The 27,467-nt window shown below is 42.1% G+C and overlaps 1 protein-coding gene across 6 annotated transcripts in view; it reads right to left on the bottom strand.

Annotated features, from left to right (window-relative positions):
* Window positions 1-1,141: 1,141 nt before the first annotated feature.
* The window catches only part of LOC119657361 (otoferlin-like), a 375,508-nt gene continuing 349,182 nt past the window's right edge, over window positions 1,142-27,467 (bottom strand). For 5 of the 6 annotated variants that reach the window (XM_038064235.1, XM_038064234.1, XM_038064237.1 and 2 more), the window contains 14 exons: window positions 25,040-25,196; window positions 24,772-24,958; window positions 24,620-24,715; window positions 23,680-24,354; window positions 14,968-15,165; window positions 14,787-14,903; window positions 14,569-14,721; window positions 14,317-14,517; window positions 12,292-14,141; window positions 2,447-2,693; window positions 2,137-2,387; window positions 1,837-2,075; window positions 1,495-1,771; window positions 1,252-1,432 (listed from right to left, as the gene is read on the bottom strand). In XM_038064235.1, the coding sequence (XP_037920163.1) occupies window positions 1,252-1,432; window positions 1,495-1,771; window positions 1,837-2,075; window positions 2,137-2,387; window positions 2,447-2,693; window positions 12,292-14,141; window positions 14,317-14,517; window positions 14,569-14,721; window positions 14,787-14,903; window positions 14,968-15,165; window positions 23,680-24,354; window positions 24,620-24,715; window positions 24,772-24,958; window positions 25,040-25,196 (4,829 nt within the window). Of the gene's footprint in view, window positions 1,433-1,494; window positions 1,772-1,836; window positions 2,076-2,136; window positions 2,388-2,446; window positions 2,694-12,291; window positions 14,142-14,316; window positions 14,518-14,568; window positions 14,722-14,786; window positions 14,904-14,967; window positions 15,166-23,679; window positions 24,355-24,619; window positions 24,716-24,771; window positions 24,959-25,039; window positions 25,197-27,467 lie in introns of all 6 variants that reach the window. The other variant, XM_038064236.1, reaches the window with a different exon arrangement.

The following is a 27,467-nucleotide window of genomic DNA, read 5'->3' on the forward strand; positions in this document are numbered from 1 at the left end:
GTGGAGAGCGTATCTTCCGCAGGGCTCAAAGTGGGAGGTGGATTCGAAGTCTATGACCTTTTATCTTTTGGACAGGCAATATTCGTTAGAAGAAGACCAAAAAAAAAAAATAAATTAAAAAGAATATATTCACTTCATTTTCAAAATAGTTTTCTTTTATTTTTGATATATACTCGAACCATTTTTGTTCTACGTAACTTTGTATATTTAATATATATATTCCTTTTTTGTACACAGATGATGATGTCATTATTAAAAAAGCTTTCGATTTCGTACATAGATATCATGAACAATAGTCACAGCAAAAGATTTGATAAAACAGCATTTCATAAGTGATATTAATGCCTTTTCGTTCTGAGTTGAATTTATCAAGAATTAAGAGATTCACATGATTATGAATATATTGAGCACTAGATATTTCGAATGTTCTTCGTTCATTTGGTTACATAGTTACGGTAATGTGTAATATAAAAACATCTTTCAGTTTGTGATTTTGTTGCAAACTGTCAGACAAAGTAGACATTGTGCAAAAGGTAGGTAAGTTTCATTTATAGTTTCATACTCTCACTTTGACGGCCCTTTAGCGGTTTTTTTCACTTAAAATAACAAATTTTCAACTAGTTTTTAACACAGATATGTTTCAAAAGCTTAATTTTCAGTTTTAATTTGATATATGTCATTCTTTTTCACTATAATCTAAACTGATGGAGATTTCAGAACTGTAAAGAAAAAGTATTTTTGTAATATAGATAGACTTTTCTTTTTGTTTTCACCGCTACCCTCCTAACGAACGGGCAATACAAGTAGGCAGATAACAATCATTTAAAAAATTTGATTTCAAAAGTACAGTTCAAATGCTCAAAATCAATTCGATATTAACATTTTTCTATGATTTCAGAAAGATACATTTCATTAACAATTTCGTAGACCAGCTACAGAGTTTAGTTATAAATGTTAAGACTTAACTCTACGCCAAACCTATCAAATACTGTAGAATGTAAAAGTGAGTTTAAAAGTGACTCCGATAAAGCAAAAGTTTGATTTTGGTTTCTAAATTTTCTCTTTCGCGTCCTCCTTTATATTGCTAATCATATCGACACCTTTTCTAATGATAATACAAAATTCCTAAAATAAAAGATGGTTTGGAAAAAAGGAGCTAATTTATCGAATACTACCAAATTTGCTTATTAGATATGTGTGGAGTATGATATTTTCTGTATGGGGACAGAGTGCACGTATAGGTGATCGATTTTAAGCCCCGAGCATTTTCTTAACCGTATAACCAGGCACAGCATAGAAGAACAGAAGGATCATGATGGTTAAGCAAACAAGTATGAAACCTTTCAAAATAGCCCATTTGTAGTTGTGCCAGACGATGTACCGAATCGATTTCAGTGGATTGAGGAACCACATAAAAGATGCATCTGGTCGACTGAAATAATAAAAAGATAATTATTGTCTCTCAATAGCACGGAGCTACAATAATTTTCTTACTTTGGTTTCTCCAGCGGGTCAGGCTCGTTTCGTCCGTAGCCAGCAGGACTTTGTTCTGCCTCCTCCTTGGTAAGCAAATGAAATTCGGCTTCAACCTTTCCAGTCAGCTCCATTTCATCGTTTTGTTTCTTGATAAAGAATGGCCACCATCCTCGGACTCGTTTCTGCTTAAAAATATTTACAGTTGGAACATTGTCAGTTTTGAGCATATCCAAAGTGCACAGTTTTGATGACTTCGCGCCACGAGGAAAGCGATTTAGATTGAGAGATATTGCTCCTGAAAAGAAATTTGGATGAAAAAATCAAATCAGTTGCTTGTCTGATTATCCTCAAGAGACTCACCTAGAAAATCATCTGCCGAAAAATGATCAGCATCCCAAACTTGAAGTTCTAACCTTGCTGGAATTTTAACTTCTGTCTCATCCCAACTGAAGAGCGATTCTTTCCTCGAGAGAACGATTCGCTCTTCAGCTGCCAAATATTCAAATGGGAAGATAAATCTCCAGTTGAAGTTACCTTCTCCAGTTAGGGATCTGTAGTGGATATCTGTCGCTTGAATGTCTTGTGGTCCTTTCAGCCATCTGAAACATACAAAATAATAACAATGTCACATAATTTTACTTTTAAGAAGGTGAAAAATACCCTTTAACATATATATCCGACATTTTTTCTCCTGTGAAGAAGGCATCGTCCTCCAGCACTACATCGTCTGTATTCCAGATAACCACTCTTAGCTCATATGATGTGGGTTTACGAGGAGATATATCCACCGGCGGGCCAGGAAGAGGCATGTCCATTGGAAACATATCGACCCACATCTCTAGCTTGCCCTGCTCAATACCAGGTTTGTCAGGATTGTAAAGAGATCGTGATTCAATATGTTCAGGAACAATCTGCGTTGAAAACTGGTCAAAACCAAAGTCGTTTAAAAAATCGAAAAGTTAAACTGCACCTTGCATCCCACTTTAGGGATTTCTTGCCATCTGTGCAAAACGGCCAATGCTAGATGCTCGTCGCGATATTTACAGGTTGTAGGGCCATTCCATGCGATGACTTCCTCTTCAGAGAAGGTCATGCAATATTTTCCAATAACGACGTGATCTTGAAAGTAATGCGGTGTTTCCAGTTTGTTTTCTTTACATAGTTTCGAGAGAATTTGTGTGGGTTTCATTGGATCCCGCCAACGATTATAACCCGAACTGAAATTGAAATGAGCACTTTGAAGTCATTTGGTTTATATGAAGCATATATAAATCAAATCTTTCATATGAGCGACTACAAGCTGAATGAAAAATAAATCATAAGCTAGAAGACTATAAACAGGAGGCTCTCCTCCAAGCACATTCTTTGAAATTTTATGGAGTCGGAAAAGTCTTGCACAGGTTCCACCGGAGAACGGCCAACATAATGCCGAAATCGATGGGAGATACCATGACCGTCAGGTGGTGGATAAAATCCGGCTTAGGAGGTTGCGGTGGGCGGGTCACTTAATCCGTATGGATGAGGCTGATCCAGCCCGAAAAGTCCACACAGTCAAACAAGACGAGGCAGACACTCTGTCAGGTAGAGCCACGGCGTAGGTCAGGACGCCAGACAGCAAAACTGGGATGTCTAGAGTTCCTTATTAAGGAAGGTCTAGACCGAATACCGGTCATTGCGCCATTGATGATGATGATTGAAGGATCCTAAATCTGTATCCACTTGATATCGAACCGGACCAAATGGGACTTAGGATCCTTCAAACTCTATCTCTGTAGTCATGCCATATTCTGCGAATTATGTAATGGAGCGGCTGACAGTTGCCTCTGCCCAAGTAAGAAATCATAAAGCCGTCTTCGATTTACATTTATTTTTTGTTATTGCACCGCATCCCAGCGGGAAACCAAAGGCAAAGCTTCCTTAAAGATTCTTTTTGGATTGGTGGTGGTAATGGATCTTAATCGGATCATGGAGCGAATGATGCTTCAAAATTACTCTACGTGGAGCTTATAATAATCGTTGGCGCAACAATCCGTATTGGATCTAGGTCTTGAAGTATGTTAGAGTACTTTATTCAAGACCGTAACGGTACACTACAGTACACTGTAGGAGACAATGTGGTCAGTATTGCGCTCGCCCGAGATTATTACCCTGATTTGACTCAGGTACCCATTCACAGCTGAGCCAACTGGTATCGGACGTTAAATCACGATACAAATCCCACTGCCACCAGTGAGATTTGAACCCCGACCTTCCGTACGACAGCCCAGTGCTCTAACCACTCAGCTGTCTGGACACTGAAGCTTTCAAGCAAATATGGGCTTCATTCTCAGCAATATATTCGTGTTTGCTCTCCTAGGAAGTGAGGAGGAAATAAGTAGATGCATCCAAGATCAATCTTTCGGATGCATTCGCCTCCTGAGGGGTAAGATGAAGAAACACATATAAGAAAACCGTTTATTCGCCATCGACATACTAGTACCATTTATCTACCTCATACCTACACAAAAGGTGCACATTAAGATTCCGTGCCTCTTTGCCACTGAAGTTGTTTGTATTGTGCATAGTCTTCTTGGTGCCAAGGACAATCTCATTCAAATAAACTCGAATATCTACAGCTTAGATTGGAGTTAATTTGAATTGCCACTCTTTTTCATTCCTTGGGTTAGGCCTATTTTGCAGCTAGTTAAATTTATTAGATACATACCATCATTCAGGCGATGAAATTGAAGAAACGGTCCCAGGGCGAGGCCGCGATCTGGCACACGACTACACAAAAGTCTTGTGAAAGGCCCATTATAAATACCATCCGCAGCTCTGATATGAAATTTTAGTTCTATCCCCACACGGTGACCATTGGGAATTTACATATGAGATGGACGGAGCAACCAACTAGACCGACACTTCTTCTTCTTAAAATTTTGTGTGAAAAAAAAACCTTATTAGAATCGATTTAGCGTCTGGCTTTTTTTTTTTTTTTTTTTTTGAGGAGGTGGAAATCTTCAGAAGAATCTTTTACCCACTAAAACCACCCCCGACTCCCTCCCTGCCCCGCGGAACCACCATAAGGTATTACATCACGGGGCGGAGTCAGCTTACTCTAGCTTAATCCCATTTCTTCCATACGCGGCGCACGTGACCACGTTTTTCTCCTTTCCTCTGCCATTTATCTTGAATTGATGCGACCATGGAGTTGACCGCATCCCAATTCTCTTGATGTGCTAGCATTTTCGGCACCAGATTTTCTGGTACCAGCACCTCTCCTAGAGTCTCCTCTAGGTTCCTCCTTTCTTCCACAAATCTCGGACAGTGGAAGAATACATGCTCTGGGTCCTCTGGGACTCCATCGCAATTTGGACAGTCGGGTGAGGTCTCCAATTTAAACCTGTGAAGGTATTGGAGATATCCTCCATGTCCCGTGAGAAACTGGGTGAGATTATAATTAACCTCACCGTGTCGTCTCTCCAACCACTCCTTGATGGCAGGAATGAGCCTGTGAGTCCACCGACCCTTTCCCGGGCGTTCCCACCGCTCTTGCCATCTATTTATGGATCTCTCCCTCTCAGCTTTCTTCGTCTGCAATAAGGGAGAGATTGGCTTCGCATGGTATATATTCGCCATCTCATCTGCCAAGATGTCAATGGGCATCATTCCAGAGATGAGGAATGCTGCATTATCTGAGACAGTCCTGAAGGCAGAGCATACCCTCAGAGCTGTCCTCCTGTAGACTGCATTCAGTTTGCTAGTGTTAACTGACATCCGCAACGCCTCGCTCCAAACTGGGGTCGCATAGAGCATGATTGAGGTCACCACCCTGGCTATAAGCAACCTTGAGGTATGCCATGGCCCTCCCACGTTCGGCATCATCCTGGCCAGGGCCATACTGGCAGTGGATGATTTATCACAAACATACTGTACGTGTTGCTTATAGCTGAGCTTCCTGTCTATCACCACCCCCAAGTATTTGATGGCCGGCTTGGAAGTGATGATATGATTCCCGACTCTAACACAGGCGTAATTTCTCTTCCGGCGCTTCGTGATGAGGACCGCTTCCGTTTTTTTCCTCCGCAAGCGTCAGACCTGAGCTCTCCAACCAGCATTTGACAGCAGCGATTGCCTCGCTTGAGTATAACTCAGCATCTTCGAGATGCTTTGCGACAACAACCAGTGCAATATCGTCAGCGTAACCCACCACTGTGGCTTCCTCCGGAAGGGGAAGATTAAGTGCATCGTTGTACATGATGTTCCACAGTAGTGGGCCCAATACGGACCCCTGCGGGACACCCGCGGAAACGACGTACTCCTGCGGTCCGTCATCAGTGTCGTACCAGAGCCTCCTTTCAGTTAAATAACTATCGACAATTGCGGCGAGGTAGGCGGGAATACCAACCTTCGCTAGGGATTTCCGGATTAGATTCCAATTGGCCGAATTGAATGCATTTTTCACGTCCAGGGTTACTACCACGCAATATTTGCTGGTACTACCCTTTCCGTGGATTGCATCTTCGGCCAAGCCAGTAACCAATTTGATGGCATCAATGGTTGATCTGGCTTTACGGAATCCATACTGCCGATCTGAAAGGCCGCCTTGGCTCTCAACTACTGGGAGTAATCTATTATAGATTACCCGCTCTAGCATTTTCGCCACCGTGTCCAAAAGACATATGGGTCGGTATGAGGATGGTTCACCTGGTGGTTTACCAGGCTTAGGCAGAAGCACCAACTTCTGCCGCTTCCATACCGCTGGAAATATTCCCTCGGACATGCACGATTCGAACAACTCAGCAAACATGTCCGGCCTGGATTTCACGGCAAGCTTAAAGGCCTTATTCGGTACTCCGTCCAGACCCGGTGCTTTATTGTCTCCTATTCTGCCGCAGATCTCCAGGAGCTCGTCTCTGGTGACTGGCGGGATTGCCGTCACATTCAGAGGTGGTTGGAATGTGTCGGTATTCTCCTCTTGCTGAGGGAATAACCCCTGGATGATTTTCAACAAGAGGGCGGGGCACGTGATCTGCGGAGATGAACGGCCTCTAAATCGTCCCATCACGATTCCATAAGCTCTCCCCCACGGATTTACGTCCGCTTCTGAGCAGAGCTCCCTAAAGCATTTCCTCTTGCTTCGCTGGATGGCGAGCTTGAGGGTTTTGCGGGCTGCCTTGTAGGCGCACTCTTTCTGCCCTTGATCGACTCTGCCTACCGCCCTCTGAGCCGCTCTTCTCGCTCGGTGGCAGTCTGATCGAAGGCCGGTCAGTTCATCATTCCACCAGTAGTTTGGTCTTCTACGGGGGAATGCGCACCTTCTAGGCATGGACGCGTCACATGCTTTGGCGATGCATTGAGCCAGATGGACAGCTCTTTCCGTAGAGGCGCCTGCTATATCAGGTTGATCCAACCACACCTCTAAGAAGCTCTGCTCATCTAAAGATTTTGCAGACCAGCCTGAAATCTTTTTCGGTTTCGGGCATGATAGCTCTTTGCCCTGAGGTTCGACACATGTCTCAAAGAAAACTGCCTGGTGATCGCTGTGGGTGTAGCGTTCGCTGACGCACCAGGACATACCACGCGCCAGCGAAGGGCTGACAAAGGTCAGGTCTACAACCGAGCCTGATCCCCCTTTCTGGAAGGTGTTTACAGCACCTTCGTTAGCCAAAACTATATCCATCTGCGCAAAAGCTTCTAATAAACTGCGCCCCCTAGCATTTGATTCCCTACTACCCCACTCTAGGGCCCAAGCATTGAAATCACCAGCAATCACCTTTGGACTTCGTCCCTTCGCGTCGGGAACAAGATTATCAAGCATTTGCTCGAATTCAGACAGTGTCAAACTTGGCGGGGCGTAGCAGCTGTATACATATACACCACTTATTTTCGCCCACACGAAGCCACTGCCTGCCTGACTTGCAGTACATTGTATGGCCTGTCGACCGCAAGCCCATATCGCCGCTCCACCAGTCGAATCTTTGACCCATATGCCACCGTGACGGTGTCTATACGGTTCGCTTATGATGGCGATTTCCATCTCAGATTCGAACGTGGCCTGCTCAAGTAAATCCTGAATTTACATATGAGATGGACGGAGCAACCAACTAGACCGACACTTCTTCTTCTTAAAATTTTGTGTGAAAAAAAACCTTATTAGAATCGATTTAGCGTCTGCCTGTCCGACTGGCTGTCTGTCAGTCACATCCGATTTACTGGGAAACGGCTGAACCAATTTTCACGAAATTTTGTAACAACGTGTGGTGTAGTATATACAATGGGTGGCATATTTTTGCAGTAGATTGAAGGAGGACTCCCCGTACATGCTCACAGAATATTAGATTAATACTTTTCGGAACTGTTCCAATTTTTGATACTGGATGAAACATAGCGGTTCACAATGTGTGCCCAAAAAGTCTAACAGGTCTTGTTCTGGGTAGCTATCTAACCGAAAAATTTTACGACGGTGCATTCATATGAAATCTCGACCTAAAAAAACATCACATTGCGCTATATGCTCAAAAAAATAAGTAATAATGTAATGCACAATTTCGGAAAATTTGGAGAAACTCCAACCATTGTTAACAAAGGTCGAAATTGTGTATTCTACATGAATTTGTCGCACTCTAAGATGTGGGCGACGGAGTTGGAGTTTGAAAATACATATTGCATGAATTTTTTTGGTTTTTTTTTGGTATCTACGAGAAACATTCAACATTGTTGAAGGCGGCAGGGCGAAGGACTGCGGTAAATTTTAGATTTGAGTTGTTCATTTGTGAGTTGTTCGTTGAAACGTTACCAGATGTGGAATGGCCCTTTATCCAGGTTGCGCTAATGCGTGAAGCAATTTCATAACGCAGGTCCCCATTGGCTGATAGCATTGACGCGAGATACTTACATAAATCACTCAGTTCTGGACAGGTCACTGCCACTGACAGTGATCGTGCCTACTTCATAGGAACCGGTCGTCAAAAATTCAGTTTTATTTAGATTCAATTTGACACTGTTGCATGAGGCCGCTACCACTGCTTCGACAAAAAAATTAATATTGTCCAGCAATCAAGAATGCAACCTAAGTCGGAGTTAACCGACAATGGCTTTAGAAGAAATCTGGATTATTCTTTTAAATCGTCACTTCATCTCATCTCATCTTATCGAATCTGCAAGAGGACATGATCTCTATCAGTGGCAGAAAGCGACGAAGGAGAGCAGTAGGAAGTCTGCGCAGACAAGACAGTTTTATGATTTGTAACCGTCGTTGAAGAAATTTGGTACATTGAAACACAGACATTTTCTAGGAGGGGAGAGATGATGTCGTAAAACGTGAATTCTACGCCCAATGACACATGCCGAAACAATCAATAATGGCCAAAGACTAATTGACTTTGCCGGAACAAAAACTTACCCGTAAGCTTTCATTGCTTCCCACACGAAAACAAAGATTCATTCGAATTGACTATATTCCTCCTAATAAAGGGTTGTTTTCAATGTTGACTATGTCGGAAGTATTCTAGTCATTCCTAGTGCCCTAGTGCCCTAACCCCCGTGAGAGCCAATTAGTAGTATTACGCGCGAATCGTGTAAGATGAACACATCTGTAGTGTGTAACGCTTTGTTGTGGTCCACATTACGACTTATTCCCACCTTTTCGCGGAGACTAGGATCGGGGCTCCGTGAGGTCATCAAATCCGCAAGAGTGTGCGCAAGTTCTACCCACATTTCTGGTCGCTGTCGTGGAAGTTTCCTCTAAGGATGGCAGAGGGACAATTTAAAATCATCCGGGAACCCTTGTCGGAGATAATATTGAAGCCAGAAACGAAGACAAGTTTTAATAATTCAGGTTTCCGCAATAGGCGTCTCCATTTGCACAGAGTAGGCTGTCTTAAAGTGGCTCGAGCATGTGTGAGACAAGTTAGTTTTTCTGGCATAGTATTTGGCTTTCAGGCGCTTCATCACTGTTTTAATATCCGATAGAAACAGTCGTTCGACCTGGAATGTGCGGAGCATCAAAAGCGTCGAACAGTTTTTATGATATGTTTCTGCCAACTACGGCATCAATCTAGTAATCCCGTCTTTGCTGTTTTGTTAAAATCTGGAAATGCAATCATATCACCACCACCACAAAGGACATGGTCCCACAATTGTGAAGCCAGACAGACCCCTGGTGTGCTAGTTCTTCAGGCACCTAATTATTAGTGATGCTCGAGTGACCTGGCTCCCACATCAAGAATATTTGGTGCGGATGGTTCAGAAGTTTCCCCAGCAGCTGGTAGCAACTCCACACCTACTGGTTTAATATGTTGTTGCTATTGAGTGCTGACAAAACTGCCTGACTGTCGGAAAAGATTCGTCTGATCCGTCGGTGATGACTATTAAGCATCAAATTCCAAACGACTTGTGGCCAGTTGTCGATTATTCTTCGCTGTTTGTTGTTGTTAAGTTTGTTGCAGATTTAAAATGGCTTCGAGTGGTTACGGCCTCTGCTGCTTGTCCAAAGAGCTTTGTTTCCTCCAAGAGCCATAGTAAGGTGTCCATTGTTAGGACAGATAGGAGCCCCTTCTCTTGTAGGCATCCTCAAAGCTATCTCTGTCCGATCACAGCTTCAACATATGAAGAATCCCACTGATTGGCCGCAGATCGATTCCATGTGGTTTTGCTGCTTCATAAATTGTTGCGAATGAGGCATAGTTGAAGACAGCTGTGATATCCAGGAATGCACCTAGGGCGCATTCTTTTTCGGATTCCACCTTCTCAGTTTAAGCCATGGGCTCATTAGATGGATTGGATTGAATTTTTTTCTCAATCCTGATAGTGCTCCGCTTAGCGGTGATTCGTCTGAGTTCGACACCAAAGTAGCGCAACTCACCACGACTGGAAACTCACCCGCCTGAGTGACTTGCCTACCTGTTGACAACAGGTTGAGAGCCACGAGGCTGGCGGAGCAACCTGCAGAAAAAACAGTCTTCCAGAATATTATATTCATGCTTTGGAACTACTCTTGTTAAGTTATTGATTTTCGTTAAGCAGAATATGCACATTTGTTAGCTCTTTAATCGAGATGTCTAAATGATATATGTGTCCGGATAGCTGAGTGGTTAGAGCGCAAGGCTGTCGTAGCGGAAGGTCGCGGTTCAAATCTCACTGGTGGCAGTGGAATTTGTATCGTGATTTGACGTCGGATACCAGTCGACTCAGCTGTGAATGAGTACCTGAGTCAAATCAGGGTAATAATCTCGGGCGAGCGCAATGCTGACCACATTGCCTCCTAGTGTACCGTTACGGTCTTGAATGAAGTGCTCTAACACACTTCAAGGCCCTGATCCAACATGGATTGTTGCGCCAACGATTATTATTATTATTAAATGATATATAATTAAAGGAATATTAAACAAATCAAAATTACGACACTAGAACTCCTTCAACAGATATGACGTGCCTTAACATAATGCCTAATGTTGAGGTTGTTGTGGACACCAAGCGGTTCCAGAGCTTCAGTGTCCCTATGCGTTTGATCTGTAAGCAAGAAAAAGCACATGCTGAGCAGTGACAGTTCAGAGATTGTTCTTAGGACTAACCGCGCCATCTTTCACAGATCATTGAGGGAGAAGCGGAACTGCCGGACCCAATCGTTCGTGTTTTTGTCGGAAAACTGCCTTGTAATGCAGCTAGGAGCAGTTTCTTCTTAATTGTTTGTACGGATCAGTATTGTAACCGGATGGATTGCTGTTGTCATATAAGCCCCATTCATTGGCTTCGATAACTCTGGTTGCAAATGAAGATTTGGCCGTTGCCGGCCCCCTTTGCTATCCTTTGGGTTGATGTGTTGGGATCGACAGAGAGCCGCTGTCGCTTGGCGTTTCCTTCAGCAGAAGACGCCTCGCTCGATCCATTCCCTTCAGCTTGGTACAACCCAGGGGTTGTGTTTTGTCTTGAAGGGGTATACAAATATCACTAGCCGGGACCCTCACAATACTTTTCAAACTAATCAAACCACGTCCAGGAACAGATGATAGATGACTACCTGAAATGACCCTCTGGAAGTGCTAGCAGTGCGAGGTTGTGGAATGCAATGCCTGACTTGCGACATGGTATCATTCATCCAGCACTTCTGACACCACAACAAATTCAAGGAGAAGTAACACTCATTCAGAGGGCGATCCCTCCAAGTGTAAGTATTCCAGTTTGTTAAACGATTGTCTGATGTAAGAAATGTCTCATTGTACAAAATACTCTCTGTATATTCCCAAATGAGAAATGGAGGCAACAGGTTTTTGTAAGTTCAATATCACCTACTCTACAGTAAACAGTCCAGTATCCACCCATGTGAACTTACTCTTTTGAAACATGAGAAGCCATCGTCGATGCAATATGCGTAGGTGCCTGTCAACAACACCAACTTAGATTTAGGGCCACGCACAAAACACAGTTTTAGAAGGAACTAGACAAATTATGAAATGCCACCTAAACACTATTATAGATTACACTAGAGACACATATCTGAATTAGCGTAGGATATATTAGATGCCAAAAAATCTATGAATTCCTTGGAATAAATTAAGTTGTAGGTCGTAATAATAATGGAAGTGAATAGTTTATTTATTTTTATGCTGATTATAGGATGGGGGTTAATGTCCTTTTTCTATTATACTTAAGGCCATTTTGACAATGCAGCTTTCCACCCTACCAGCTGATAAATTATGAGAAAGATTTCTTCGCCTAATTTCATAACGAACCCCAAAGTACAGGCTCCAATAAACGAAAGGCAAACAGTGTTGCTTCAATTGAATTCTACTTCCTATTAACAACAGCTTAACATTGAAAACATTTTATACTTACTCCTCATAACGAAACGCAAGGCCACATGTCGCTCGATGTTTGCTATAAAATCGATTTTCTAAATCAATTTTCGTTTCTCCAATCAAATCATCTGATCCCACTAAATCCCAGTCCAGAATCTGCACAGTCAACATGGAATCCTGTGGAAAAGTTGCTTCCACTTCGAAACACTTCCCGAAAATCGGGTTCAGCTGCTTACTAACGTAATTTTCCTTATCGGATATTCGCTTGTTTCCCAAATGAAGGACCACGTAGGGGTCGGCTTTGCCGTTCAAATCCATTGGATGAAGATCCGTTGCTTTAACAATATAAATGCGCACAAGGACATGAATTGGATCGTTTCCCGGAAGACTTGGATTTAGGTTCGCTTCGGCTCCTTTCGGTAGCGGCAGTTTGTATACTTTAATGGCTCCTTTGAAATAGCCCACAATTCGACTTTCATCTTCAGTCGAATCGCCTGTTTTCTTTCCCCGGTACAGTGCAAAGGAGTGGAGCCATTCTTTGAAGTTATTGAATTCGAGCTGAGACTCCAAATCATTCGGGTATATTTGACAAAGGGCGGTTGAACTCTTGATTTCTTTTTTGTGGTGCTTTGGGCTTAGCTTTGATACAAGTTTTGATCCTTTCACACCAAGTTTCGGCTTATCCTCTTTCGTAAAGTGATTTGGTAGAAGCTTTAAATGATTTGTCGTTGTTTTCGAATCTTCAATTAATTTTTCGTAAGACCAAAAGTATTTGGTCCACCAATCCTTGCTGTTATCATCATCCATCTCGTCTTCATATTTTGGTTCTGGCGGTGGTTGCTTCCTTTTAGGTAGTTGTCGTTTAACCATTTTCGTAACACAGGCTGCACCGTAGATTGTCAAATTCTCACAGGAAGAACTCTTGTGGACATTTTGATCTTTATGGCCGACTTGGTTTCCCGTTTGGTCCTCGTTACTGTCAGCGGTTGGAGCGGCTAAGATGATTTGGCCGCCCATTGTTTGATAATTTTTCAGGTCCTCCTTAGGAGGTGGTTTGTACATGTATCTATGAATAGATGTGATTTGATGGGTTCCAACTAAAGTATATCGACCAAAGGATCGGCAGTCAACGCATCGGATTGTGATAGGTGGGGCATAAGTCTCTTCAACTGGAAGCTCCAGTTCAATAGACTTTAGCATATTGGGGAAGTTTGGATTCTTCCGAGCGTTTTGTATAATACTGGACCCGAGGATTTTCCCAGAACACTCAACGTCGATTCGGGGCTTGTCGACGGACATGAAATGAATCCTCTTTAAGTCTCTCAATCCCCAAAATAAAACCTCAAGTTTGAATCTTGCTAAGTGCGGTCTTACATCCCGGGGTACAGGAAGTATAGTCTGAGGCGGTGGATAAGTTCGGTCCTTCTTTGTTTCAATAGGCATAAATTTCGGTTCAGTAAGTCTTGGAATGTCAGTTGAACCCATTTCTAGCATTTCGAAAGCTGCCAGCAGCTCTCCAGCATTATCGGTTCCCCGAAATATGTCAAACCATTCCAGTGCAGGCGTCACGTAAGCATTATCTTTTAACTTGACCCGAGGTTTCGCTATTGCTCGTCCTATAAATTCGGATTTGCCAACTTTATCTTGATCATAGATTTCAATGGTGATTGTCGGTGGATCTTTTTTAATTTGATCCTTGGCCCCATATACAAGAATTTCGTCGAACACGAGAAGCTCATCCCATGTTGGACTCAGAGTTTCTTCAATCACTTGCGTTGATTTTGCGTATTCTGTAATGAAGACGATAGCGTATGGGTCGCTTAATCCAGATGCATCAGAACCGATTAAAGATCGTGCTTGGTAGATGTGTGCGCGTAGCTGGAAAACCTATGGAATGAAAGGAAGGGTCATTAGTTAAATATTCAGAAAGAGCGATGCTTCAACTGATGCTTATTCCATCTTTTGATAATGATGCATATGTATAGATATTGCACGTGAAAAAAAAATTTGTTTGAAAAAATAATGTCTTCCACAAATAAGATTTAGAACGAATCTTACGTACGTGTTTCTCCAAATAATGAATATTGCTCGGAGCTAAGGCTCGACTCCTATCAGCATTTCTCAACTCTTGTGATAAATCATATCCCTGTGGAAGTCCTTCGAAGAAATACTGTTTATGTGAGACGGCTCCAAGCCATAGATAAAGGGTAAGTTTAGCTTGGACAAACCAGCCTGATGTCTCATTGCTTTGTTTGCCTGGTAACTAGAGGGAAAAGCTGTCAAGCCGGAAGCATTGAAGGATATGCTTACTTACTTTGAGGAATATTGTCTGGACTTTTGAGCAATAAATACCACACTCTTCTTCGATTGGTGAGTAGATGAGGTCCCGTGCTGACATTCTGTGGTAGGCATACCTTTTCCCGTTCGCTATCAACCAGATAAAAATATCAGGTAGTGAGTCCTGGGGCTTTAGAAAGAGAAGAAGAAAATAAGGTTAAATCTAATCAAATCAATCATTGCATCATTTCTTACATCATCAACCAAAAACTTGATTTTTTGAAGATAAGTTTGTGCGGTTCTAAATCTTTCTTTCGCAGAATTTTTGGTAACTAAGGCGCGCAGATTTCGAGCCATATTTCCTAATGATTCCTGCAAAATGAAATGGGCTCAAAAAGCAGCCTCATAGTCGAGGTATAGTACAAAAGGATCTTACGATTTCTCTTTGGCAGAGCTTCATTCGTTCCTTATCTAATTTGGTCTTTCCACTTCCTGGTCCCATGATATTACTTTTAGTTATTGTCAAATATTTTGAGCAACTTATTGCAAACTCTTCTAAGCAATTTCGCAGTTTCACTTCAATTTTTGGATCTTCTTCCTCGATAAGGGTTCGAGTTTTAGAAAGGTCATCCTCCTATGTAATAAACAGATAACAGTTTAAATAAATTAGACTCCTGTAGTAAAAAATTAATAGAATTTCTGTTGCTGGAAGAAATTATGTTTAGTGGAATTAGAAAAGTTTGTGTATTCTCGTATGTTAATGCGTAATCTAACGGACGATATTCAAAAGATATTACTATTTAGTATTAGTGATGAAAGCACTAAGCTGTTGCAATAGAGGATCGTGGTAAGAGTTTCAGTGGTCATTAAGGGATCTGTGCAGTGAATAAATATCGGATAACAATTGACTGAGCTGTGACTGAGTACCAGAGTCAAAACTGAGCAATGGTCCCCTGCGATGCAATAAGCGGAATGAGTTTTGGTCCTCAAGAAGTTTGGTTCGATCAGAAATAAGTTATGTGGCATTTTATTGACTTCGTGAATTTTCTTCCAGAACTAGTTTTGCTAACGATCTCAGGCAGGTTGCCATTAAAGGGGAAGGTTTGCAAATTTGATAATGATAGTAAATATTTGGGACAGCTAGAATGATCATCAGCATTGATTATGGTGAACCACGAGGAATGAGTCACCCTGAAAATCTGATAAATGGCGAAATCTGACCCTGCAATTTCACCAGCATTTCAGTGTAACTCGGCTTTTGGCCCGAACATGGATGGCCAACTTTCCCCTAATTTCTTTAAGGTTTTCGGATAGCTCAACCCTCATGGATGACCATGGCCAACCCAGTTGGACACTTTGGCTTTCCTAATTAAGTGTGATCGACAAATGATGCTCAAAGTGGGCATACCATTCGGTAGATTTCAACCAATTGAACCCGTGGAAGATAACCTTTTCGCAAAGTCCGCTTTATTTTCGGGTGTTGGATAGAGATACACCAGTTTTTCCACTTTCTTTGCGGCCCTACAAGCCCTTGACCTCATTTCTTTAGTTTGAGGGTACACGGCAAATGTTCCTAGTCCCATTCACCGTCGCATCTTGTTGAGTTGAATTTTCTAATCTTTTTAAGGAAAGTCTCTCAGATTATTCTGGATAGTTAGGGGCATTGGGAAGTGTCTTTCGCTGACATTTGCTTGTTTTGTGTTCGGGGCTTTGCGTCTCGTAATGGTGCGGCTTGTATGAAAATTTCGCCTTTATTTTCCTTCTTTGTAGGAAAAAGCTGCATTTAAGTGGATAAGGGGGTCATTTTCCAAATAAACAAGAGCACAGTCCCCAATTTTCCTTTTTGATTTTTGTTTATTTTATTCTGCTTTTCTACGACGAAGGAAGGCTTATTTGATGTTTTCTTCTACTAGTGTACATTTTGCAGTGTTTTTGGGCATTGAAATAGTACTCGGGTTCCTGCGAGAGGTTTGGAAGGGAGAAGATTTTCAATTTTTTCTTTTAGTGTTCTTGGGTTCCTTTCCTTTCTGATTCAAATTGAGAATTTGAGCTATTTTTAATCGTTGTATTTAGTTCTTGTAGGCGCCCATCACATGATATCGCAATTGCAATTTACTATCCTTCCATTGATGGTACCTTGGCCTCCAGTTGGTTTTCTCTGAGTAGGTCAAACCCAGCTGCCCGGTAGTATTCACTGGTTTTAAAACATTCAAATCATTATTATTTTTGTTATTTTCTTGTGTCAAGCTGGTGCAACACTTCATGTTACATAGAATTATCGTGTTAATCACGGTGCTTCCACTTTCCTATATACGATCCCGATCCTTAACATTTAACATTTTATCATCAGCATTAAAATCTATCGTTGAAATAACCGTGAATTAAGCTCAATTTGTCAAAAACTACGGAACTACTGACGCAATACACGTTGTGCGGTTACTCATGGAGAAACGACGTGAGAAGCATCGCCCTCGTTACATTGCATTTCTGGATCTAGAGAAAGCGTTTGACCGTGTGCCACACGAAGTCATCTGGTATGCTTTACTACAAGACTTAGGGGCGGAAGAACTAAGCGCTGGGTTCCATTGCTCTACCCCTATCCGAAAAGTAAAGTTGGAAGTATGGGGGGTGTACAAAAACCGCTTCGTGTCTCTGTTGGTGTTCATCAAGCAAGTGCCATTTCACCACTCCTCTTTGTTCTTGTTATCGATACCGTCACATGAGACATCCAGCCTCTAGCGCGCTACACACTGCTTCATGCAGATAATGTTTTCTTAGCATCTAATCTCCAGTAAGTTGTCCAGAAATGGACTGATCGCCTCATGCAACACGATCTTAGATTGAATCTAAACAAAACTGAATTTTTGATCCCCATGAAATAGGCACAGTCACTATCAGTGGCAGTGTTCTGCCTAGAACTGAGCGATTTAAATACCTCCGGTCAACGCTATCAGCCAATGGATATAATGAATTTGGATAATATGAATTTGTTTCATGCATTAACCCAACTTGGATGGAGTAGCGTTCCACAACTGGCGTTCTTTGTGATCGACGTATCAACGAACGTCTCAAATCGAAAATTTACCGCAATGTCGTCCGTCCTGTCGCCCTCTATGGATCTAAGTGTTGGCCAACTATAAAAGACAATGAACGGCGTCTTGCGGTAATTGAGACGAAGATGTTGCGTTGGACTAGTGGCGTGACACGTTTTGATCACATCCGAAATGAGCCGATGGTAAACGATCAAAAGGCAGGCTGAAACAACGGTGGCTTGATACGCTGGATGGGGATTTAAAAGCCTCGAGATTGCATCCAGATCAGGCATTTGGTAGAGCTAAATGGCAAATGGGGACAAAGGCTGAAGAAACGCTGTTTAAGAATACACACAATACATTTCCTGCTACTAAAACGGATAGACATTTGCGGGCTACCAGCGTGAAACCGAAATGTTGCCAGTGCGTCAAATAAGAACTGACCAGACAGCAAAGACCTTTGGCTATCAAAAACAGTTGCTAATTAGTTTCTGGATTGTGCGCATACTTCTCGACAACGGTATCGAAGGTCCATAGAATGCGCGTTTTCTCTCACTCGAGCAAGAAATCCAACAATATGAGCTGGATATTCTGCCTAAGCGAAGTAAGATGGTGGGACTCTGGAGAGTGCCCTTGTTCCTCTTGCCACAATGGTTTTGAACTCGGTAAAGTCAAACGCTAGCAGATGCTCTTTTTAGCTGTTAGCCGATTTCTTGATTTCTAACATGTTCTTGACTGAAAAATTCCGATCCAGCATGACAATTCTAAAATGAATGCTACGCACCAATGGAGATGTCTGATAGATTGGATAAATATGCTTTTTTTGTGAGCAATTATGTCATACGCAGTTAAGGAGAAGCTTCCTAAAGTGATATTTTCATTCTTATGGGTGATCTGAATGCTAGGATGGGCACTGACAACACATTGCTCATGTAATGGGGAAGCATGAACTTGGTGGCAGTAATTGTAATGATTGGAGGCCTATGGATTTCTATAACTTCCACGGCCCGTCATGGCAAGCACAGAGCTCGCTATAAGGACACTTAGGTTGCAACTGACCGACACCATGCGAGCAATCAGATTGGCCAGTTTACAATTAGCGGTAGATCTAGGAGTTGGATTGTGAATGTGCGTAACAAAATAGCGCCGACGTCGGTCACGAAAGCAACCACCATCTGATGGTCACTTGCTTTCGCTTGCGTGTTGCGTTTGCCACTTCTCAGGATGTGCAATGACTCCCCCTCCTCCCCCCCCCCTTCTGATACAATAGATACAATGAGTAACCTGCTTGACAATATTGATGAGCATTGGGCAACCATCAAAAATGCTCTTCTCTCGGATGCTACACAAGTCATCAACCACATACCGAAGGGCGTCAGAGGATCTAGCTGACTTTGGAATCGTAGAAGCGGGTCGATGACCAGAGAGGATTGAAGTCTCTGATCGCTGTGAGCGACGGCGAGCACTCAGTCGATCTCCAAGACCGCGTGTTTATTCCCGGAAAAGTCAACGTGTTAAAAAGGAATCTGTTATTGCACTGCTCAGGGAAGTAGAAGTTGCCGCAGGTCGTGATGATTTCAACTTCATGGATTGCGAGTGGAGATAAAGCTGGATCATGTTTAACTTGGGGGACCATAGCTCTCCAAACCTGTGAGAAGCGCCAAGCATAACACGCGAATGAATGCAAGTGACCATCAGAAGGTGGTCTGTTTCGAGGCATGTCGCCGCCTATCGACGCATATTCAGAAAAGCGCTCCTAAATGACTTGCTGATCGCAAACAGGCTAGTCTGATTGCTCGTACGGTCCCGGTCAGTTTAAACCTAACTGACCTAGTTTATCGGAAATCTTCGTTGGTGTGAAACACTACACAATTGTGATACTTTTTTAACCCGGATCGGAATGATGGAGTCAAGAAGTGGTGAAAAGCTGGTTCGAAATTAAGAGAGCGCGCCTTGCGGCAAATGTTAGTTACAATTCGACTTCAGATTCGCGTCTTCTACAACTTGATTTTCCAGAATACAAAAGCACGTTGCGGCGATCGGGAGAAGAGAGTCCAGAGTCCCACCATCTTATTTCATTTAGTCCCAGGATGTTCACCTTAGAACATCCGCCAAAATTGAAGAAAGTTATAATTCTGGGGACCCCGATACCGTTGTCCAAGAACAGTGCACATTGGAGAAGCTGGTCGTTAATCGTTTCTATTAGTCATAGTTATGAGTTCAATCTTTATCCGACGCGTTGTTGACGTTTCGGTCACAGTAAGGTTTCCAAATTAGCTGATTGCTAGCACAAGAAACTTCTATCCCTTTTAGTCGCTTTTTACGAGAAGCAGGCCCCAATTCACGAGGTTAAATAGATATAGAAAATTTAGTAATATACTATTACAGTAGAATTCCGATAATTATATATCATCAAGGGACTGACCATTTGCTACGAAATATCGCGATTACTAATTTCCGGGAGTGGAGAATAAAAGAAATTAACTCTGGAGATCGAAAAATTTGTACGAATCAGCCGGAAATGCAATTTATCAATGTACGAACTTAGGGATTCCACTGTATTAACAACATTGAAGCAGATTTCGGAATGGATTTAAAGGTAGTATGGTTCCCAGGGCGAAACGTGGAATGATATGCACGATGGAACATACAACCTGGGAAACGCCTGCTGAATCAACACCAACAGCTTTACTACTAAACTCTATCTCCACCTCCACGTGGTTACCGCTGGGAGCTCTTTCTTAATGAAAAGCTGTAGACGGAGAAGGATGAAGGCGAGTCTCCCGCGCATAAAAACGGGACAAATTGTATCAACTGGTCCTCCAGGTTGGGGGTTGGGTAGGGCTGACAACCCTACAACGAAAACAGAAGTTACGAAACCATAACAGGAACCTCGGACAGGATGGACTTTACAAGTATGAGTATTTTGAAGGTCCCGCAAACTGAAAACGATGGACAAAAGCTGCCACCACCAAGCATAAAAAAAAGAGTCCACGCAATCTATCGGTTTAAAAACCGATGGAATTACAGCCGAATCGGTTAAATATTAAGGCGACCAACTATAGCAAGTGGTTCATCAACTGATGCTCAAGGTGTGTCACGTTGCTGAGTATATAAGATATTCTCTGCTATCTTGCTAGGTCGGATAGCTCCATACACCCAGAACATCATTGGTCCACACCAAAGAAGCTTTACTCCAGGCAAATCAGTAACAGATCAGTTATCCTCTCTGCGGCAAGCGATGGAAAAACTGTTGCAATATGAACATCAGTTACATCATCTTTTCATCGACTTTGAAGTCAGGTAAAACTCAACATGGTCATGAGGGAATTCGATATCCCCACGAAATTGATAAGATTGACTAGGCTGATCCCGACTAATGTGTGAGGCCAGCTAAAAGCAGCAGGATCACTCTCAATACCGTTCAACATCAACAACGGTCTAAGGCACATGAGTTCTCTTCAACCTGGCCCTTGAGAAAGTGATTTGTGATGCAGATGTAAATGCGAGAGGCACCATATTTTAAAGTCCACCGAACTACTGGCCAACTATGAGGATGAAATCCTCACAAATTTGTTTGATGCCAACAGAGCCTATTTCAGCTTACAAAAACTGTTTCGCTAGAAACGTCTCACCATAGAGGCATCAGTCCTCATGTATTCCTCGGAAGCCTGGGTTCTTAGCAGAAAAAATTGCGAACTCTTTTCCGCGTTCGAGAGAGAATCCTCCGAAGAATTTTTAAACCTTACATGAGAATGGACGATTCCATAGTCTACATAACGACGAAATCTATGAGCGATGCAGACCTGCGGTGGGCGGGTCACTTAATCCGTATGGATGAGGTTGATCCAGCCCGAAAAGTCTACAAGCGCAATAGCTATGGTCGAAACAGAAGACGAGGCAGACTCTGTAGGTCAGGACGAAAGACAGCTTTTAGGGGTATCGAATTGGTGGAGCTCGGCGCAAAACCGGAATGTTTGGAGTTCCTTATTAAGGCAAGCTTAGACTCGATACCGGTTTTTGCGCCGTTGATGGTGATGATGATGGAATGGGATGTTGCGACCTACCTTTTAACCAGGTGCAAGCTGTCTTGGTTGAGAGTGAGTCGTTTTCCACATTATTGGATATAGAAACTGAGGCCAGCTTCCAAAGTACCAAGTTTCGATCAATTTCATTTGATTCATATTCTACATGTAATGAAGAAATGTTTACATCACCCTTTCACATATATGGGTAGCCATCCCTCTTAAACTCAACACAACAGCATTGCACGTAATTTCGTGACAACTATTTCAGCTGTTTCGAAGTAAATCGGAAGACAGGCAGATGGATAAACAGACACTGAATCGATTTTAATGAGGTTTTGTTTTACACAGGTCCTTAAAAATGAACAAAGTAATCAAGGGAATGAAACTACATGGTTTAGGACTACTGGTCCATTGGTTTAGGAGGTCAGCAAAAATTGGACCCCTTCCCCAGGACTTTAAGGGTCAATTTATGTCAATGTTCACTTTTGAGGAGCACAAATCATTATAATTGCTTTTATACGGATTGCTGGTTCAATATATTACTAATATATATATACGATATTGTCGACCACTTAGCGATCGCTTTTCTTGGATTAAGGGTTTTCAGGTACGCACACAAATTTTCTTTTCACTGAATACGGACGATCAAACGAAATACGAATCCTCCTTTCAAATTCAATGTTCTGCGATTATCCTTTTAGGCTGCTTTATCGACTCATTCAATCCAAAGAAAACACCTGTATTTACACTCCTATCCGTTCTACGGCTTGTTTAAAAAAGAACTATACCATAGGAAAAATTCAAAGTTAAAAATCCACGGAAAACGGCAAAAATTACATGCACTGTGACGCGATGCTATGAAGCTGTATTTGAATTTTCGCAACGAATACCCAAACTGCAATTAATTCCTGGCTCGTGTTTTTCCGAAGCATCTGATTGATAAAAAATATTGTTCTTTTCACTACACTTGCCACGGAACAAATAAGGCACATACAAATAACTATCGTATTTTCCGCGAGCAATCCTCAGACACACTGCCGTAACAACCCAAGACCGCATCGTCCGCTTTTTTACGCAGACATAAATTTCTCACAACTTCCCGAGATATACCGCTGTACAAAATTCATTTACCGGCACACAGCATGGATATGTATACGATCGGGCCATGCAATTTGAACAAAAAAGGTCAGTAATCATTTTGAATATTTGATTGATAATTGGGTAATATTTAGGGTTTGTGAAGGTGAGAGGGTTTTGGGATAAAAGTTACAATCATTAATGCTTTTGTAAAGTATGAAGTGGGATGGGAACTATAAATTTTAAAGGCGGATAATGGAGGTGCTAAAAGATACTAGATGTGAGTGGAAGGAAAAATGCTGCATCAAGCATATGAATCTTGTCGTCAGCTAATTGCAGGACAAAGGCAAAATGAAATGATCTGCTTGCTGTGAACCCACAGATATGACACTATTCATCCTGGACCGGTAGTAAGGTTTGAATTGGAACGTTCCGTTGTTGCAGCTTATGCTCTTACCACTAAATCCATCACTTCATTCATGCTTTGGTAATAAATAATAAAATTTGGTGGTAAATTGCTTTGAAGTGTCTGGAATCCGTTTGATTCAGTTGGGTCATATGAAATCTAATGAATAATTAAGGCAATAGGAATGCTAGTAGAAAATGTCATAACAAGTGCATGTGCATCCTCAAATAAAAACAGATGCAAACCCACAACCACAGTTACTATCATAAGGGGATAGAATATAGTATATTTCCTTCCGTTACTGGAGAGCTTATCTGGATCATATATTCCATGATTCTTCTATATATCATAATATGCATATTTCAAGCTGGTAAACAAAAATAGAACGTAATCTGCGAGTACGTAACAAGGAATTAGCATGGTAGCTGTTGCCCCATAGCCTTGTGCACGCTCCAGCATGAAAAATGGAACGTGTCAAGACATTCATTCCCACAGAAATGAGCACCCAGTGTGTTTGCATGTGGAAAATCAACATATCATAAAAAATAAAATCTTTCGTGTTCATAAATCCTTGCTGCGTTAAAGACGCAGGGAGCATACGTTACCAGCTTATCAGCCATTTTGGCTATCATGTTGCTATTATACATTCGCCTCCGCAGGTCCGGCAAACAGCAACGGACGTCCATGCACGGTTTGTAGTCCCAGTAGGGCAGGTAGTAGTGTGCCTTGTCATGACTTATTGGTTTGCATGACCCAGTCGTGCTATTATACGAAGCCGTATCCACCGATTCCAGTTCTCCATCCTCATCCTCTGGTGACATGTAACTCTCATTGTGTCCATCCAAGGAATTCCCAGCATTTCCCATGCTTAATTCGAAGTAAACCGTCTTATCACTAACTTTTTTATCGAGCATTGACGCTTCCAGGATGGTCGTGAAAAGGAAGAACTCTTCGTTTTTCGAATAAGACGATTCAGAAATTGGATAAGCTGGTTCCAGTTCGACATTCTTTTCGTTACTTGTTTCGATGTTGTCAGCTATTTCGGTGCGGATGGCAAGCAGAAGACGCGCCCGGTAGCTGACTCCTTCGCCCAGGCCAGTGTTAAGGTTCGAATGCTGGTCAAGGAGGCTGTAATCACGTGTCGAACCGTAGAGATGAATAAATGATGGTCCAAAGGTAGGCAAGAACCCCTTTTCGCCGTCGTTGGAAATTTGTTTTAAATCGATGTAATGAGTTCCTATTATAGACGGTTTCATAGGGTCCGCGTCTCGTAGTTGGATCTGAAATTGACATTTCATGGAAATTAAGGAAGTATTGATTGCCATTGTGTGGATGAAGTGCGCTAGTAAATTGGTGAATAATAAAAAGTAGAAAGTTCAATCACTTCATCAGAATTTCATGAATTGGATACTGGCTTAGAAAATTAGAGAAAGGATGCATATCGTACTCATTTGTTGTCCTATTATATACACCTAAATTTACTTATTTTAATTTGAAATAGGAGACCTAGCTTCTAAAAATTTAGTATTTATTTGATAAACCTACCTTAATCCGTTGACACAATGGGGGAAACATCTCAGTGAAGACAAGCTGTTCATTCCACACAGGAGCATACGCATTTTTCTTAACAGTGGTCTTACCCTATTAACGAAGTGAGACTAGTTACCTTGAATAGAATTATGCCTCTTCGTACTTACTGACAAGCCTGCAAAAGATACTTGCACGTACGGACTAACCAAATCCTTAGATTCTCCTGTGAATGCCTTTTTCACATTGGCCATCAGCGATGAATTCATTCTGGGCAAACCGTCTGCACGGTAAATTTTAACTATAAATTTTGCCCGTTGTCGCTCTATTGGGACACCGTCTGGCAATAATAAATTCCTAAAGAGTGATGGAAAGGATACTTCTTAATCCGTGGAAAATTAGAAAAGATTTTTGTGCATCTTTCTGATGCATACTTACGCTTCTATATCATCAGGATCCTTTTCGGATTTTTGAGGCACCTTTACTGTATCACCTTTTCCAATAATTCCAATATCACATTTTAAATAACCTTTGGGTCCACTGATGAAATCATCAGGATCCGATAGAAGAGCCCATTTGTGATAAAATTGATGGTCTGGAATATGAGACTAATTTATAGCTACATTGCGACAAATTGATGTTGTTGGGACTTTTTGTGTACAAAACAGAAGCGACGAACATGCAGCGTTGTGCGAAATGATGGAAAGTTAGGATGGGTGCATTTAAGAAGGACAAGCTTTAGGCAGTGCTTATTCAATTTCAGAGATGGGTTACTGTCTAAATTTCGAAGAAAATTTGTCACATTCTCTATGGCAACGAAAAGAATAAAGGCCAAAAAATAACTTTTTAATAAATTATTTGAACTCAAAGAGATAAAATAAAAGTTAGATTTTTGCTTTGCCATGTTGTAGGCACGTTTCATATTTTTCGCGTGCATGGAGGCTTTGCAATTTCAATTATTCTCTAGTGTTCCTCTTTTCTTTCATATTACTCGTAAGAGAGGAAACTGAACAAGTCCATAAATTTGCTATCCAGACCAAACTCAACTCGTATATGAGGCGTATGGAGGCGTATCTCGGTAACAAGGTAGCGAGGGTTTTTTTTGGTAGCATATACCATAATAATGAAGGTTCAAAGAAGACCACTTACAAAAGGTTTTTTCCTACCACAGAATGTAGCAAGTCCTCGACAGACGGTTCCAATCCCAATTGAAAAGCGGGGGGGGGGGGGGGGGGGGGGGTCACTATAGTCTGAATAGTGTTTATGGAAGTAGGTGGGGTAAATTTTATTAGGATTGTGCCTCTTTTGTGGTCTCAGCCTTTAGAATTTATTCCCTGACTAAATCAGATAGAGACATGTCTAGTAAACACTATATTTCTAGTCCTATAATGCTCCAGAAACGGCTACCATGCCAGACAGAATTTCTCCCTACGACATTTTCGTTCTTTATGATTGGATCATGGAATTTGTGAAAGGCGGTGTGGACGGCTCCAGAATACTTGTATGTCCTACAGCGAGAATTTCAGTGATACAAGGAGATTCTAGGATTAAGCGAGATAATACGGTAAGTCTCTGGGCAAAAATTGTCTCTTTCTTTCGGCATTCTGCAAGAGTGAATTTTGTGTTAGATTAGTATTTACCGAATTCGCAAGGCGCGTTCACATTGCTCGGACATGTGATGGAGAAACACGGACTTGGTGGAAGACTTTTGTGTGAGGTGAGCTGACTTTCATTTCTCAGCACCACCGCGATCAGCAGGAGTTATCTTCTGGATGTACGAAACAAGAGAACCCGTAACATCGCTTCAGGCGAAATTATCACATGTTGCTTACTTTCAAAAATAGCTCCCTCAATCCAGCGTGTTATACGAATGGAGTCTGACTGATACTCCGTCGCTTCAGTGAATAAGCTGCTATGGCACTGTGGACCTCCTAACTCCATACTCGGGAGAACGCAGCCGCTACACGGTGTCCACGCTACCTGTAGGAAGGCCTAGAACAGGAAGGGGACCTAAAAAAGGTTTAGCACAGACCTAAGTTTTTAATAATAAAACCGAAGCAGAAGGAGTAGGTGGTCCTGCACTTCTTAATCGCTCAGAATATGCATTTTCCCACAAGGTGGTGGAGCGCGTTCAGAAGCAGATGGAGGGGAATGGCAAACTTTAACTTACGATCGGAGTGGATGACCTTGCTCGGGAGGCAATTAAATATCGTAAATGCTGTATCAGTTATAGATTCGGTAACATCCTCGTGCATGAGGACAAGCAGAAACTGATGAAAGACATTTCGGAGGACACGTCTGGTGAAAAGCCTACCGAGATCGCCAACTTAATCGTTGCGCTTGTTGAGGCCAAAAAGGTACGATCGATCGTGGAAATGGACCTGCTGCTCATAGAAGAGAAAAGCTGGATGACTTAGACCTGAATCTACTAGGGCTTAAGATTGGCAGCCAGAGGAGTTCCAAACATTCCACCCAGCACTGATATAGCACAACTAAATTTCCACTATTGGAGTTGCATAAGCAGTAATTACAAGAGCAATTTCCAGGGACAACATTGGAATAATGCGAGAGCTCTCGCCATGCAAAGGGAAGATTTTTGGCCTTGAAAGAAAGTATGCCGATAATTTGGGATTCATTCTCAAACCAAATTTGAAATATACATATATGTCTTACAGAGTTCCTGTAGACTTCGGGGTTCTCAAGGTTTCTTTGGAAGCCGGGAGGAGAATTCGATGGGCAGTCGCATCATTGAACTACTTCCCAAGAGACGACACACGATTTCCCCCGTAATTAGTCGTTAGACGGGTGAAATCTTGCGAAAAGAAGGCGCTACCATTTGTTATTGGTGATGATGCCAACAGATGTG

The sequence above is a fragment of the Hermetia illucens genome, chromosome 5, assembly GCF_905115235.1.
Source record: "Hermetia illucens chromosome 5, iHerIll2.2.curated.20191125, whole genome shotgun sequence".
Taxonomy (NCBI): domain Eukaryota; kingdom Metazoa; phylum Arthropoda; class Insecta; order Diptera; family Stratiomyidae; genus Hermetia; species Hermetia illucens.